This window comes from Corapipo altera, unplaced genomic scaffold, assembly GCF_003945725.1.
Source record: "Corapipo altera isolate COAL_440 unplaced genomic scaffold, ASM394572v1 67, whole genome shotgun sequence".
Lineage (NCBI taxonomy): Eukaryota > Metazoa > Chordata > Aves > Passeriformes > Pipridae > Corapipo > Corapipo altera.
In genome coordinates, this window is record NW_020884906.1 from 5102807 (window position 1) to 5118150 (window position 15344).

The 15344-nt window shown below is 54.5% G+C and overlaps 1 protein-coding gene across 14 annotated transcripts in view; it reads left to right on the plus strand.

Moving 5' to 3' along the window:
• Positions 1-15344, plus strand: part of NCOR2 (nuclear receptor corepressor 2) — a 238664-nt gene that overhangs the window by 197731 nt on the left and 25589 nt on the right. For all 14 annotated transcript variants that reach the window (XM_027652404.1, XM_027652403.1, XM_027652408.1 and 11 more), the window contains 8 exons: positions 1084-1639; positions 5990-6110; positions 7057-7288; positions 11946-12101; positions 12569-12708; positions 12787-12892; positions 13587-13691; positions 14247-14350. In XM_027652404.1, coding sequence (XP_027508205.1) covers positions 1084-1639; positions 5990-6110; positions 7057-7288; positions 11946-12101; positions 12569-12708; positions 12787-12892; positions 13587-13691; positions 14247-14350 — 1520 coding nt within the window. The remainder of the gene's footprint in view (positions 1-1083; positions 1640-5989; positions 6111-7056; positions 7289-11945; positions 12102-12568; positions 12709-12786; positions 12893-13586; positions 13692-14246; positions 14351-15344) is intronic.

Here is a 15344-nt window from a genome sequence, read left to right on the forward strand (position 1 = left end):
GCAGTCGGGCAGAGTTTGGCCGAACATGCTGTGAACTTTGTCCTGGGTGGGTGACAGGGCACCTCATTGCTTGATTGCAAGTGAGTAAGGTTGGAGAAGGCCAAGATTCCTGGAGAGCGTGGCACGATTTCTCATTGAGGAAGGATGGATGTGCTCTGACGTACAGCTCTTAAGACACAGTCCCTCTGTGCCACTCATCTCACCAGCATTGAGCTGGCTGTGCTGCTGTGGAGAAAGGCAAGTCAAGGAATGCACATGAGGAAGCCTTTGGGCATGAACGTGAGAGCCCTGCCCGGTGGGGACGTGCTGGGATGGGACTGTGGAAATCTCCTGGTGCTTCTGGCTCTGACTGTGTTTGTCCGGCAAAGGCTTGGAGGGAGCAATCTTCTCCCCAGCTGTAGAAACAATCTCTTGGCAGCACCGAACTCTTGAGTGGTGCATGGATGCTTGTGCTTCCAGCTCACGTCAAGCCGCTGGTGGCAGATTTGAGAACGATCCTTCCCATGTAATAATTAACCTGTCCTGCAGCGCTGCCAGCGCTTTGCTTTTGCTGACCCTGACCTCCTTTTTTTCTGCCACCAGTGGCTTAAACAACAACAAATACTTACAGTGTTTTGGGATGATCCCAGCTGCCCCAGGGGTAGCAGAGCCAGGGACATGGGCGACGTAAGTCAGCGAGCAGGGTGCCAGTGAGGTGCCAGTCCTGGGGCAGCAGAGCTGATCCTGAGCCATGGGTGAGAGGGCGGGGATGGAGCAAGTCTTGTCCTGCAAGTCCAGCCAGCAGCAAGGGTTTTCCCTTAAAATCCAGCTTCCCAGTTGCTTGGTCTCCAGGCTTTTGGGCGTGTGGTTTTGTGTTTGGGTGGGGGTTAATAATCATGCTGGGCAAGCAGAGAGGCCCCCAGAACATCGCTTTGCTTAGTAGGCTCTGGATCTGGGGATCCCAGCACAGCTCTCCCAGCCCCGGGATCATCTCCTCCTCAGAGGAACGAGGGCGTTTTCTTCCCAAGGGAGGGGGTGGAGGCAGCGATATGGGAAGCAAGAATCTCAGGCTGATCCTTATTTTTATTTCTTCCCTTTTCTCAGCTGCAGTAAATAACAGCTCTGACACCGAGAGCATTCCCTCGCCAAGGCCTGAAGCCAAAGAAGGAGGCGAAAACGGGGCCAAGGCACCACCCGGGCCGGGAGGTGACACCGGCACAGAACCGGCAGTCAAGTGGGAAGAGGCTTCAACACCCCCTGACGCTCCCCCTGCTCCCCCTGCCAACCCCGCTCCAGCCGCCAGCCCCCCGCCCGAGGCAGCTCCCGAGCCGCCCAGCAGCGAGGAGAAGGTGCCAGAGGACCTGGTGGTGGACGTGGTGAAAACGGAGGAGCCAGAGGAGAAGGTGAACGAGGAGCCCTGCAAGAGCGAGGTGAAGAAGGAGGAGAGCGAAGAGAGCCAGGAGAAGGACAAGGGGAATGACAAGAAGGCAGAAAGCGGCGTCAGCAGTGCAGGGACAGCGGGGACAGAGGGGACACCCAAGGCTGAGAAGAAGGAGAGCCATAAGGGCAGTAAAGGCCCCGGGGTGAACCCTGACAGCGACTCCAGCGCGACCTGCAGCGCGGACGAGATGGACGAGCAGGATGCTGTGGACAAGAGCAGGTAGGAGCTGGGAGAGAGGGGGGCAAGTGAACAGCTGAAGGGCTAGATGAGCATCTTCGTTGCGTGCTGCAGTGTCCATGTGTGCCTTTGTGAGCTCCTCCTTGGGAATATCACTGCTCAGGCAAAGGAACTTCCCGGCTGTGTCCCCATGTGCCCCCAGCCCTTTGGCCATTGCTTCCAAAGGGGCTGTGACACAACAGGCAGTGTGATGTCCCAGCGTACGGGTACTACTGGGAAATGGCCATGGGCAGATGTTGGGTGCAGAGCCACTGCGTGTGCTGGTGGCAGCTGCCCATTTGGGTGATGCAATGGAGCAGGATGTGCCCTGGGGGACAGTGGAGTTGTGCTGGTTTGCCAGCATCTGGGGTTGGGAACGGTTTCTGTCTGAGCTGGCACTGGCAGGAGAAAAGTCACATCAGGGACATGTTCCCAGCGCAGAGAGGGGGTGAGTTGTTCCCTTGGCGGAGATGCTGCTTGGATCTGTAGGGGCAAATTATCCAACCATGGCCCTAGAGACAGGAGAACGATATGGACTGTGTGAGCTTTACTTTACCCACGCCAGTGGGTTTTGACCTGAACCGCTGTGGTCCTGAACCCTCCACCCACCCCTGGGGCTGGCAGCCAAGGGGACCTCAGACCCTTCATGGATGGCTCTTGGGACAGGGAGGAGAAACACTGGCCCCCTTGTAGAAAATCCTACTCTCTTCCCAGCTTTTCCCAAAGACCCCTGCCCACCCAAGAGCCTCACAAACGGAGAGGGAGTTTTCTGGTTTTTAAAGAATACATATGAGTACACATGTCCTCATAGCACTGATTTTCTAATGGCTCCTAGGCCAGGTAGGACTCCTGTGTCCACTCCTGCCATTGCAGGTAGGAACAGCAGCCCAGCTCCCACCTCAGAGCTGGGCTGGGACTGGAGGCTGGCATCCCACATCCAGCATTCTGTATCCAACATCCCTCCCGTGGGGTCTCAGGAGGCAGTTTGGCAGTGAGATGGGTGCTGTCAGGCTGGGCAGGCTATACACAGTGCTGCGGATTGGGTTATTTAAAAAACAACCAAACAAAGCAATGGGATGAGGTTGGAGGGAGTTGTTGTGCATCCCCCCACTCTGAATGGCCTTTGTGCTTCCCCTGTGAGTGATGCAGGAGCAGTGGATGAGTGCTGCTGGTGTGGGAAGATCCTCCACACTGCCTGGCTGCCCCAGAGGAGCAACCCCTCTTGCTGCTGAGCAGCTGGAAGCAGCACTGACGATGCCAAGAGGTGGTGTGGATGCCCCTGGCCCTGGCCCCATGGCAGGGCTGAGGCCTCTTGGCTGCAGAGCTCCTTTCCAGCAGTGACCAGAGTCCAGCACCACCCCTCCCCACCCTCTCCTCCTTCCCAGACAGGAGGAAACCTCCCAGCAAGGGAGAGTGAGGCCAGTGAGGCTGTTCTCCTGCAGTTTAACATTAACCCAACCGAAAGCAGGACAGCAGTGGATTGTACCAACTTCCCAGCAGCAGAGGAGCAAGTCGTCTCGGGAACGACTTTTCCATCCCAACTTTTTCATCCTCGCTGAGTCAGCGCCTATCTCGCTTGTCAAACGGTTACCAGCTTCCAGGAATATTAAACATTAAACAGGCGTCCCGCAGCTCCCGGGCCGCTCCTCTAGTCTGGTGTGGCAATGAGATGTAGGTGATAGCAGAGCCTGCCGGCATGGGAATGCTACAGCTGACGCTGGCACCGGGCACTTCCCAACCCAGAAGCACCCACAGGGTTGATCCACAGCTGGCTCAGAGTTTTTGACACCCCCATGCCCTTCGCTGCTCTGTCGTTGCCCCTTGCCTTTCCTGTGGGCCGAGGGCTGGTGGCCCGCGGGCGGTTCCCGCAGCCCCGCTGCCGCAGCGTGACTCGCGCTGAGCAGGGCCAGGCTGCCGCGATGCCGCGTGAGCCGCCCCGTCACCGCATCACCCGATGCTCGCCCGCCCACCCAGCGCCGGTGGGGCGTGGGTGCTCTTCCCTGCGCTTGTGAAAGCATCAAGCTGTCCCTGGCATCTCCTAGAAGGGGACAGAAGGTGGTTGGGGTGTCCCCGCGGTGAGAGGGAAAGGGTGCAGGGTAGGGGCAGCCTTTTTTTGGGTCCTCCTGCAGTTCACACTAGCAAAGACACGGCCAGGATTGAGGAGGCGCAGCCTTAACTCATCCAAGCTGAAGAAGGCAGCTGGTTGTCTGTGGTTCCACACAGCGAGTGCTGCAGGAGGGCTGCTGCGAGCACGGCCAGGATGTGGTTCAGCGAGGGGTCACGCTGGATGAGGACACATGAGGGAGGCCATGCACAGCCACCACTGCGGACCTGCAGTGCAGACAGGAGACACCTGCCCGTAAACACTGCACTGAGCCACCCCTGGGCTGCACATCCCATTGCTGGCTCAGCCATAGGTGCGGGGACTCTGCTGGGCCAGCGCCGTGTTGGTGCCGTGGCCCTGACTTGGGGGAGCCCATTGGGGAGATCTGGTAGCCGTTGCCTTTGCACAACCACTGGCTGTGCATGGAGTCGTGTTTGGCTGGGTCATGTGTCAGTGTGTTGGCTCATCTGGAAATTAAACTAGTCCCAGTCTCTGTGACAGACGCTGGGGAACTCAGTGTCCTAGTCATCCCCAAAGCTTCATGCCTGGGAAGGGGCATTTCTGTACCACTGAAGCTCAGCCATGGGTGTTCTGACCCCTTCCCGCTCAAACCCCTTTCCCATCCTTCCCAGTGCCATCACCCATCTTTAGACATTCATGCTTGGGTTTGGGAGGCTGCGGGTTGGCAGCAAGTAGATACAAGATGCTGAGAGTTGTTCATACAGTGAATTCCAGAGCAAAGCATCCAACAGACATACCACTGTCCAGCACAAAATCTACTGGGAGGGATGTAATAAATTAGGCAATTTGCATATTGATGAATTTAATACTGCCATTGGCTTCCTAAGCGTCGGGATCCTGGAGGGATTCAGGAAACCTGAGGATCTTGAGGGTGCTTAAGGGACTTTTAAGAGTGCTTAAATTCGTCTCTGCAAGCACCAACGAGTGCACAGAGCAGCTGCTGCGGCGGCTGTGCCACAGCTCAGCATGGCGTGAAGGTCTCAGGGACAAGTGCTGGGTGCCCTTGTCCCCAGCCGTGTGTTTCAGCAGACTTTGGGGCATTGCACCCTTTGAGGAGCCTTGCGTTCCCCACAGCATGGCTTCATAACATCCATGTGGCTTCACAGGCAGACATCACTGGGATTATTTAGGGAGAAGCTGAGATTTGCTGGCCCTTGCCTGGTCTCCCCTGGGTGCCTAACCAGAGCACCCTGGGCCCGGTGTGTGGAGGTTGGTCCCCTTCCTCTCTGGTGCCAGGCTGCACAGAGTAAGGGCTGGGGCAGTCCCAGCACCATGATGAGTTTATTCCCCACGCATGGCCCCGCCACGCTTGTTTATTCATCCAAGGGTGAGCATGGAATGACCTTGAAATTTATAGGCTGAAGAGAACACTGAAATAACAGCTAAAATAAACAAATCAAGCTGTAAAACTTGAAAACTATGAACTAGCTTCAACAAATTGAAGTCAGGAGAGTGAGAAAGCAGAGATGACCTGGAGAGATGTGGTCCCCAGGGTCTCAGCATGAACTTGGGAGCTGGACACACCGATGGTTTGACCCATGGGCTTTGCACACCTCCATCCCACCCTGTTTTGGTGGCACCATGGGGATCCCCACTGTGTTTACACAGGGACTCTGCACGGCTGGCTGAGCGTCTACCAGGGAGCTCAAACAGCCAAGGGGAAGAGCAAGTGGTGAGAGTGCAGAGCTGCACAGCTGCTGGGCTGCTGAGCACCAAATCCAGCCTCTCATCTTTCAAGTGACCCGAGCGCCCCAGCTGCCTGCACCTGGTGGCTTGTCCCGGCTTTAGCACCTTGATAAAAGACAGTCCTTGAAGAGCAGCATGGGCCAGTCCCCAGCTCTGGGTGAGCACCACATGTGAACTCCAGAGGGTAGCATGATGCCCATATGAGCTCCCAACTGGTCACCCTGCTCTGTAATGCCCAGCTCCAGGCTCCAGTTCTCTCTCAGGTTTATTCTGGGCAACAGCATATCTGCTTGGAATAGTGTGGGGATGAGGAAAAGGGGTTGAGAGCCTGCTGAGCCAGATGTAAGGGTCTCATTTGAGCATGAAGTATTCTGGTACTTTGAGCTCAGATTCCCAGCAGCAAGCAGTGGTCCAGCACATTCATCTTTCATGCAGAGGATGTTCTCTAGGCTCAGCAGCATAAAACAGGGGTGCAGGGTGTGGGCTGGGACATGGAATGTGCCCGTGGCATTGCCCTGCTGATGTGCGTCTGCTGGTTCCAGGTTGCTGTCCCCCCGGCCCAGCCTGCTCAACACCACCAGCGACACCAGGCTCAACTCCTCGCCGCAGAAGCCACTGGACCTGAAGCAGCTGAAGCAGCGAGCTGCTGCCATCCCTCCCATCGTGAGTACCCCACCAGGGAGGGCTGGGACTGGGAGCACAGTGACTGCCTGTGCCTCGTGCGTGCTCTTCCTTTGGGCTCTGTGGTGTGCATCAGGGTTCCAAGGATGTGCTCATCCCTGGGGATGGCCTCTGGTCCATAGAGAGCTGTGCCTGGGTGGTGCAAGCCCCGGGGCAGGCAAGGTGCTCCCTGTGCAGAGCATGTTCCCAGCTGCTGGAGCAGCTCTGCCAGCAGCATTTGGATGTCTCTTGAGCTCTTTTATCAGAAAGTCGTGGGAGGTCTGGACAGAAAAAGCTTCTCGTTGCCACATGACTGCTGCCTCCCATTGCTTTAAAAAGCAAGAGTGCACCTTCCCAGCCCTGCATTTCATCTCGTGTGCTTGAAGGATACCACCTAAGAAGTACTTATGCTCTTCCTCACCCAGAAGCTTTGCTTGGTCTCTTTTTGGCTACCCAGTAGTTGTGAATTGAAAGAATGTGTACTCTCCAAGGCTGGCAGTTCCTCCTGGTGCAGTGGCTTGGGCTGTGACAAAACACATCCTGCTATCTCCAGGGTCAGCACCAGAAGAGCAACAGCACAGCATGAGCAGGGAGGAAATCCCTGCCTTGGGGTTTGGGTGCTCGGAGAGGACTCATTCCTGGTACTCTTCCAGTTTCCCATGTTACAGCTGAAGATGTGACTGCTGTAATGTAACTTCTGAGAAAAGCTATGAGCACGTAACTATAGATTAGATGTTTAAACAAATCTGAGTCTCTCCTGTGGCATCATGAGCACAGGGCTGACATGCTTTGTCATGGGCTTTTTTAGTCTCCTGTGGCTGGTGAGCTTTGAAGCCCTGTTGGCCTGCAAGACTTGCCAGGATGGGACAGGCAACATCTTGATGTCTCCAAGACTGTTACAGATGTCAACAACACATGACAAGTGTCACCAATTCTTACTGCTTTGCAGATTTCCGAAGGTTTCTCAGAGGGGATATTGCAGAGTGGAAGTGTGAAGCCTCAGGTACCTCCCCACGCCTTGGCTCTCTACCAGCAGCAGATCACAAAAGCCCACGAGTCTTCCCGTGAGGACATGCCCCCGAGCAAGCCCCAGCAGCAGCAGCCTGAGAAGGAGCAGCAGCAGCAGCCCAGCAGCAGTCCCAGGGGAAAGAGCCGGAGCCCCGCTGTTGGTGACAAGGAAGGTAGGGCTGTGTGTGTGTCGGTGCGTGTGTATCCGCACGGAAATGCCCAGTGTGTGCAGCTGTACGCAGCCGGCAGCTTTCCTCCTCTTAGGTGAAAGCTTTCGTCGACCCTTGAAAGCTCTTTAATAGCATCTTGAGGCAGGACGAGAGAGGCATGGCTAATTTCCCGTGTTCATTAGACAGTACATCATGTCTCATTGAGCCTACAGCAAACACCGGGCAGTGTGGAGCGCCAAGGAGGTGAAGATTGCCTTTATTAGCGTCTCTGCCATTCACTGGAGAGCAGAGGGGCCTGGAGGCATGCCAAGGCTCTGGGTACAATGGCTCTTTTCTACCTTGCTGGCTTTCTATAAAGAATGCTTTTAATGCACAGCAGGGACCATTATTTCATTTAAAATCAATGCTAATACTGTGACTCGGAGTCCAAAGGTTCCTGTAAAGATTCCCAGTGCTTTCTCCCCGGAATAGCTCTGATGTGGTTTGGCTGCTTAATGAGCAATTCAGAGTTTCCCACCGTAGAGCATCTGAAGCATTATTAGCTTGAGCACCTGGGGATCAAGGTTAAGAAGAGACAGGAAGTCCTGATGAGACCATCCTCTAAATGTGTTTTTAATCTGAGTGTCAGAGTCTGTTCCAGTTCAGCGTCTGCATCCCTGCCCCTCGTAGGCAGCCTGTGGCTCAGTTGTGTGGGAGGATGAGATGCTGTCACCAGTGTCACAGTCAGGAGCAGGGAAGTCGGGCTGGGTGGGTGTATTGTCCCCCAGTGCTGGATCCTGCCAGGGGTGAGTGCAGCTGCAAAAATTACCTGCTTGTGCATGGAAGAGGAAGATGGATAACACTGTATTGGGGAGGCAGATCTGCACTGGACTTGGGTGGTGATCTTTGCTGGAAAATCACTGCACTTGTTCACCCTCTGGCAGCCAGGATCGTCGCAGCCTGCTCTGTGTGTCCTGGACCAGGTAGTTGTTCCTCAAGCTGTCATGTCCCTCTGGACAGAAGGGTGTGCTTGCAGGGACAGTTGGTTGCTGCCACTTGTCCACATTTTTTTCAAATAATAAATAGCACCATGTGTGCATTACATCTTCAGAATGTTTTGCATATAAGTAAGGAAGGTGACTGCTCACCTTGAAAGAAAGGGAGTTTCCCTGAAGTCATGGTGTTGCCACCCATGAAGTCTCATTTCCAGTTGATCTGATCCTGCTGTGTTCCTGTTTGTTGCCCAGGCGGAATAGTTCCTCTCCAGCTCTTCCCCCTCAGTGGCAGGCACCTCCTGTGCCCTAATCCTGTGTGGACCTGATGCTGCATTGCTCAGCTTCCTGGTGCACTGGGTGCCATGGCCAGCACTCCAGCCCAGAGCTCTGCATTCCTCATGTCTCAGTGCTGCAGCTCCAGCTTCCTCCTGGCCACAGGAGGATGAGGAGATGAGGCAGACTTGAGTGTGTGAGGTACAAGGCAGGGTTTAGGTGTTGGAGTCAGTCATACCATTCTGTGACCTGCTGGCACCATTATTAAATACAAGGATCTGTTATCCCAGTGGATCTTTTGTTGCTTTGTTCTCTGCAAAGCACTAATGATATGAGGCACTTTATTCTCTCCTCTGTAGTGCTCTGAATCTTCCATGTTAATGAAATTATTTACACCTCCCTGTACCCTGCAAACATCTCAGCAGGACTTGGGCTCCAGCTGTGTGCTCTCCAAGCCCTGCATGGCTGTGCATGTGTGCTGGGTGCCACGGTGGGCGTGTGATGCACGTGGACCCCAGGGAGTCATAGGCTGGTCTTCTCTGTTTGTGATGGGAATGCACCTCCCCTTTGAAAACTAGAAGGTTTGTGATGAGTCACCTCAGAGAGAAATCAACTCCCCCAAAGCCCTGATTTCAGTGCGAGTATGGACTCAGTGCTGTCTCTGCCCCTTGGAACACATCCCAGCTGTGGGTCAGGGGTTAGAAGGGAGATAGCCAGATAGTCCTGGCAAATCTGTGTACATCCCTTCCCTCCCCTGTTCTCCAAGGCATCCCAGTGAAGTGGCAAGCATCCAGACTGCAGACATCGTGCTGCCACTTGGGCCTTGAGTTAAAGGGGAGAGTCCCGTACAGCCTGCAGAGCCTTCGGGAGAGCAGCCCTGTGCCACCTCCCAGCAAGGGGCCGGCTCCACCAGAGCAGGTACTCCCATTCGTGTACCCTACTCTATAAGAGAGCTTGAACTCTTGCAACTGCTCCAGAGATCGACATCCTTCACACCGCTCTGGATTCGCTTCAAAGCCAAGTCTTGCACACATCCTGGCCGAGGCGTTGGCTGCCTCACAGCCGCTGGCTGGGGCCGTATCGGCTTGGAGGGCGGCCAGCCAGCCGTACCTTCCTGAGCACTGCCCTCCCTTCCCTGCCTTCCAAGAGGAGCTGCTAATCACGGGGCTGGGCAGAGGCAGGCAGCTCGGCCTGGATCTCACCGACAGGCAGACGGATCCCTTTTACCATTGCCGAGTTGCCGTCAGGCATATCTTTGGTTATCACTCGGCAGTTTGAACTCCAGCAGTATGTTTTGTGTTGATTTAGTTGTGTTTCATTTGGCCTTTGTAGGCGATGGGGAGCCAAGAGCATTAATTTGGATGACGGATCATATAAACCCTGACTCCTTCGCTCCCATTCCAGGGACTTGATAAACGGTAATAGGAACTCTCTCTTCCCTGCGTAAGTGCTATTTTATCAAAAGCTGGCTGAGTTATAGCCACCCTCTAATGTGGGGGCAATTAGGAACTGGCCACATTTCACAGGCTGGAGAGGCATGCAGGGGAGGGGACGGCTCCCGCGGGGAGGGGAGGAGGATGGGGCTCTCCAAGAGCCATCCAGGGTGCATGTAGCCTTGGCTGACAGTGCCTTGGCGTCAGGGAGCATCTTCAGCTGGGACATCCCAGCGCTGTTCACCCCCGCATGAGCAGAGCTGAGCGAGGCTGAGCTGAAGGGGGGAAGATCAGAGAGCATGGACGTGCCAGGGACTCTCAATCAGAGTGGAGGACGTGTCTGGATTCCCCTATACTGGCAGGATGAAGGAATCCTCTCTGGGATCCAGCATGGGGAGAGAAGACGCCCCAGCCAAGGTCTGGTCCCAGCAGGCTGCGGAGGTGTGAGTGCCTGCACACCTCTGTGTGCCCAGAATGGATTTCTTCTCTCACCTAAGGGGGCAAGAATAATCTCCCAGCTTCTGAGTACACTGAGCATTAATGACGATAATGCAGTAAAGCTTCATTAAATTGGGCCTCTGATAATCTACTTGCCCTATTATTAGGCTTAGCAGGATTCAGGCATCTATTTTTATCAAAAATTGATGGTTAAAGGCTGGGTTCATTTGTGATTGCTATTGTTTACTGCACAGTTTGTAATTTCTGGTCAATGCGGACGTTACACAGGTGGATCTGGAGAAGAAGGGCAGTGCAAAATTAAGTGTTTATTGATTACAAGCAAATCCTACCAAACCTGCCTCTAATCCATCCAGAAAAGGCTGTCTCATCTGTCTGCTTAACAAAGCGTGAGGATGCACTTGGCATTGAGCTGGTGCAGATGAAGCCTCTCTTTTCCCTGCCATCCTTCAGCGCACGGCAGGGTTCGGGCATCCCCAGCACAGTTTCTCCATCATTAAGCTCTTCTTGGCCTCCAATCAGTCTTTTTGTAGCCAGGACGAACCCAGAACGGCATCCAGGATGCCCTGAGCCAGGTGATTTCAGGAGGCTTTCCTGCCCCCAGCCCCTGTGCCTCACAGCAGGCCGCCCTCATTTGGTTGTCCCACAGAGTCCATCTTCATCTTCGTTTGCCTTTGAGAGTCTCAGGCAGTGTGGTTGTCCCAGGTGTTCAGAGAACCATCAGCATGTTATCCCCTTCCTGTCCAAGAAGCTGATGCCACTATTTCTGGACACTTCTCACAGCTTGCAAATGATTTATAGCCAGCAGCCATCCTTTAGGAGCTTCCACATCGAGGTGTGATGTGGGGATGAGCTTGTTCCCAGTGTGCTGGTATGCAGTGGTCCCTGGCAGTGGCCTGGAGCTCTGCAGGCATCCTGTGTGCCGCTGCACACCAGAGACTGTGTTGTCACCAGAGAGCTGGTGCCCTCTGGGTGTCCCCTGTGCACCAAAGAGACACTGACACTGATGCCTCTTGGCGTTAAACTCAGTGGAGGATTTGGCATGATCATCATTAATCTCCCCACCATGCCATGGTGGCCACTGTGGAGCTCTGGGCACAGACAGGAACTGCCCAGGAGCGATTCATGGATGGCCAAGCCCTGACAAGGAGCTGGACCCTGCAGCCAGCTGCAAATGCCATCTCTCCTTGGTGAGGTGGACCGGGTGGTCCATGGATGGCACCAGGTCCATGGAGGGCCCTGCTGGCAGTGAGCACTAGCAGAGTCACCAGCATAGATGTCCATCCTTACAGCTGCACTTTAAACATCTGAGTAAAATAAATGCTGTCAAATCCAGGTGGTAACACTGAGCTTTTTCCTTTTAGCTTGGTTGGGGAATTCAGCCCTCACCTCATGGCCAGGTCGGACAGAACTGAAGCCACTTCCTGTGCTTGGAGCTGACTCTGGCTTCCCTTCCATGCTCGCAGAGACCACTCACCCATGGGGGCTGCTGACCAAGCTGGTTTCTTTCTGTGTCCCTTGCAGAAAAGTCCGTGCATTTCTCCTCCATCGCAGAGGCTCAGAAGCTGAGTGCAGAGTCAATGGCTGCCTCGTGCTGGCCCCCTGTCCTGTCCTACCCCCGGGATGTGATCAAAACCTCTCCCCAGGCAGAGCCCCACTTGTTCCAGTACAACCCACCAGGCAAGTAGAACCCACTGGCTAGGTGGTATGTGTCCTCCTCTGCCTGACCTGAGGCTGAGCACAGACTGTGATTGCAGCCAGTACCACAAGTCAGGCTCTTGAAGGTTCGTGGGTGATCACATGGGTCTCCCAGCTCTGGCTGGGGCAGGTTTAGGGATGTGGTTTGTCACAGAGCAGTGTGAGTGCAAAGTCAGGCAGATTTTATCCTTCGCTGCACTGTCCCTCTCCAACTGGAGGGCAGACAAGTCGGGCACAGCACATCCTCTGGCTCCAGAGGGGACAAGGCAGTAATTTAAACTATTCCAGTCCTTTCCAAAATGATCATGTGACTTGGAGCCTTGTGCAGGCTCACAGCTGGCCAGTTCACTGCATCCAGCCCCTGCTCTCTTCCGTGCCCCTTTCCTCTCTGATAGCTGCAGCCACTCTGCCTGCCCTCAGTCCCACTAATGTTTGTGTTTTCCTCACAGGACACCCCATCCCACTAAACCTGCATGAGAGCTCTCGCTCGGGGCTGCAGAGACTGGCCAGCATCTCCAACCCTCCCCCCCTCATCTCCTCCACCAAGCACCCCTCTGTGCTGGAGAGACCCGTTGGATCCATTTCCCAGGTAGGGTATTGGGTGTGAGCGGTGGAGACACCTTGCAAGGACCAGCAGTCGCTCCTGACCTCTCCTCTTGCCCCACAGGGAATGCCCATCCAGCTCCACACACCCTACAGCTCCGAGCATGCCAAGGTCCCTGTCGGCTCCATCACCATGGGCTTGCCACTGACCATGGATCCCAAGAAACTGGGTAAGGAACTGAGAAGTGAGTTGTTTCTCACATGCCCTGAGAGCAGCAGAGAGTGAGCTTGCTGGCAGCATAGGAGAAAGGAGGAGCACAGGACATAGCAAGGGAGCACAGAGAGAACTGCTAAGAGGATGAAAGGATTAGTCCGTCAGGAGAGCAGAGACACAGGGAGCTAAATTTGTGCAGTATAGGAAAGCAGCAACTCGGTCAGGGATGCATCCCAGCCTATAAATACCCTCCGGCTAATACTGTGATCGAACGAAGGAAATATATTGTTGCTCCCCAGGCTGGTAGGATAAAGAGTAAATGGCCTGAAGTGAACAAAGAAAGTGTTTAGTCTGCAGATTTGGAAGCTTTTCTTAACAGCAGGAGGGGATGGGTGAGGGATGAAGCCTGGGGAGTAGGGATATGGGCTCCGTTTCCTACTGTGTGTAAGTCCTGTTATAAACCAGCAGAAGGTTTTCAATGTCAGCTCCAGTCCCAGTGTGGGCAGTGCCTTTGCCAGTGCGAAAGATCTGGCTTTGCTTGCTGCCAGTTGTGTGTTCACCACCCTGGGAAGTCCATCCCAAAGAGCTGGGGATAGCAAAGGTGCTGAGAAGGTGCCAACTTGGGGTGGACAGGAATAAAAGCCTCGACCAGCCAAGGGCTGCAGCCCCTTGTCCTGCGGCTATGCTGATATGTGGTTAATGTTTTCCAGTGCCTTTTCCTGGAGTAAAGCAGGAACAACTTTCTCCTAGAAGCCAGGCCAGCCAACCAGAAAGTCTGGTTCTACAGCCGTCCCAGGAGGGCTCCATCCTGCGGGGTGAGGACCCAGAGTGAGAGGCGGGTGTCCCGGCTGTGGAAGGGGAGGGATGCTGGCACTGCCAAGCCTGGTGAATGCTATGCTGGCTGCAGCTGCCTGGTTATCTTGGGTTTGATTCCTTCGACTGTGCTCAGCCCAAGGGGTCTCTTTGCCCCTTTTCTCTGTATCCCCAAATCAGGGCCTCAGGTCTTGATTCTGGTGAAGGTTTTGCATTCAGGGGCCACCTGAAAATCTGTTACATAAGACAAAGCAAGACCTGTTTAAATTCCATTGATTGATGTTTTCATGCTCTTTACTGTTGCTGCTGCAGCTGGGCAGGGACCACATTTTCTTTAAATACAACTCTCGGGTTTCTTTCCCCATTAGCCAGGTAAAAAAAATAAATGCCAAGGTGTTGCTTTTTGGTGCAAATTCTGGTTTGTGAAGCACCCTCAGTAAGGCAGTCAGGAGCCTGAGTGTGGTGGGCTCAAATCCTGCACTTAGTAGTCTCAGCCCCACGGGTTTTGTGCTGAACAGCAAATGCAGCCCCAAGCTCACTGGCTTTGTGTCCTACAGGTGCTTCCCTCAGCTCTGCCTCTGGAGGGAGCATCACCAAGGGAACACCCACATCCAGACCCCCTCCGGAGTCACCCATCACCTACCGAGGGTCCATCACACACGTAGGTTCCTTGTTTCCAGTAGGTTTTGCTTCTTTGGTGTTGGTGGCTGCAGTTTGTGGATGAGGGGACCACAGGTTTGCAGGATGCATCGAGTGTGGGGCACAGGGCTGTGCAGCAGGTCTGTGATGCCCCTCCCCATCGAGCCCCTCAGAGAGGTCTGGAAGCAGCCTCTGCTCGGGATGGCATGAGCCATGTCCCATGAGCTGAGACTGCAGAAGAGCAGAGCCTGACGAGCAGCAATGCAGCCTTACAGCACGTTTAAACCCTGCTTTGGTTTACGTAGCTGTCAAGAACAGAGGCAAAGGCAGCTTTAAGTGGATCTGGGAAAATCATCTTGCCAGGGCAAGAAAGTGGAGCGGAGCAAAGGAGGAGATGGGTGGAGGGCCCAGGCCTGGTGGAGGAGGCTGTGAGGGGCACATAAGGTAGCGAGGACTCCTGCCAGCACTGAGCGTGCTGCGCTGGGGGTCCTGCCCAAAGGCTCTTCAGCAGGAAGATACTTTGGCCTTAATCTCCACCATCCATCTTCAGAAGAGCAGCTGGCAAGCGGGCGATAGTTCCTTGCAGTGTGAGTTATTGCTCATCTGGTAACAGAGCGGAGAGCATTAAAAAAAAAATCTGCTTCCCATGGGGATTTTATCTGGCCATCATTCAGATATTTAAAGCCACTCAGGCTTAGATTTTTGCCTGCCTCCTTCAAGGGGAGCGACCATGGGGACCTGATCCTGAATCCTTTGGCCTTGGGGACCTGATCCTGAATCCTGGCCCAGAGCAAAGGCTTAGCTTGACTGGTGCCCTGTGTCCAACAGGTGCCAGGAGCGGGTGCTTGGGGGCTGTAAATAACCCACCAGAGCAAACACTTGCTCCATCCTCTCAGATGCTCCTGCAGCAGCTATGGGCAGCAACGGGTGGGCATCAGGGGTCTTGAGCACCACATGCCAGTTCAGGAAATCAGCAGAGTTTGTTAAGACACTGTTTTGCATTAAGCTAATGAGTC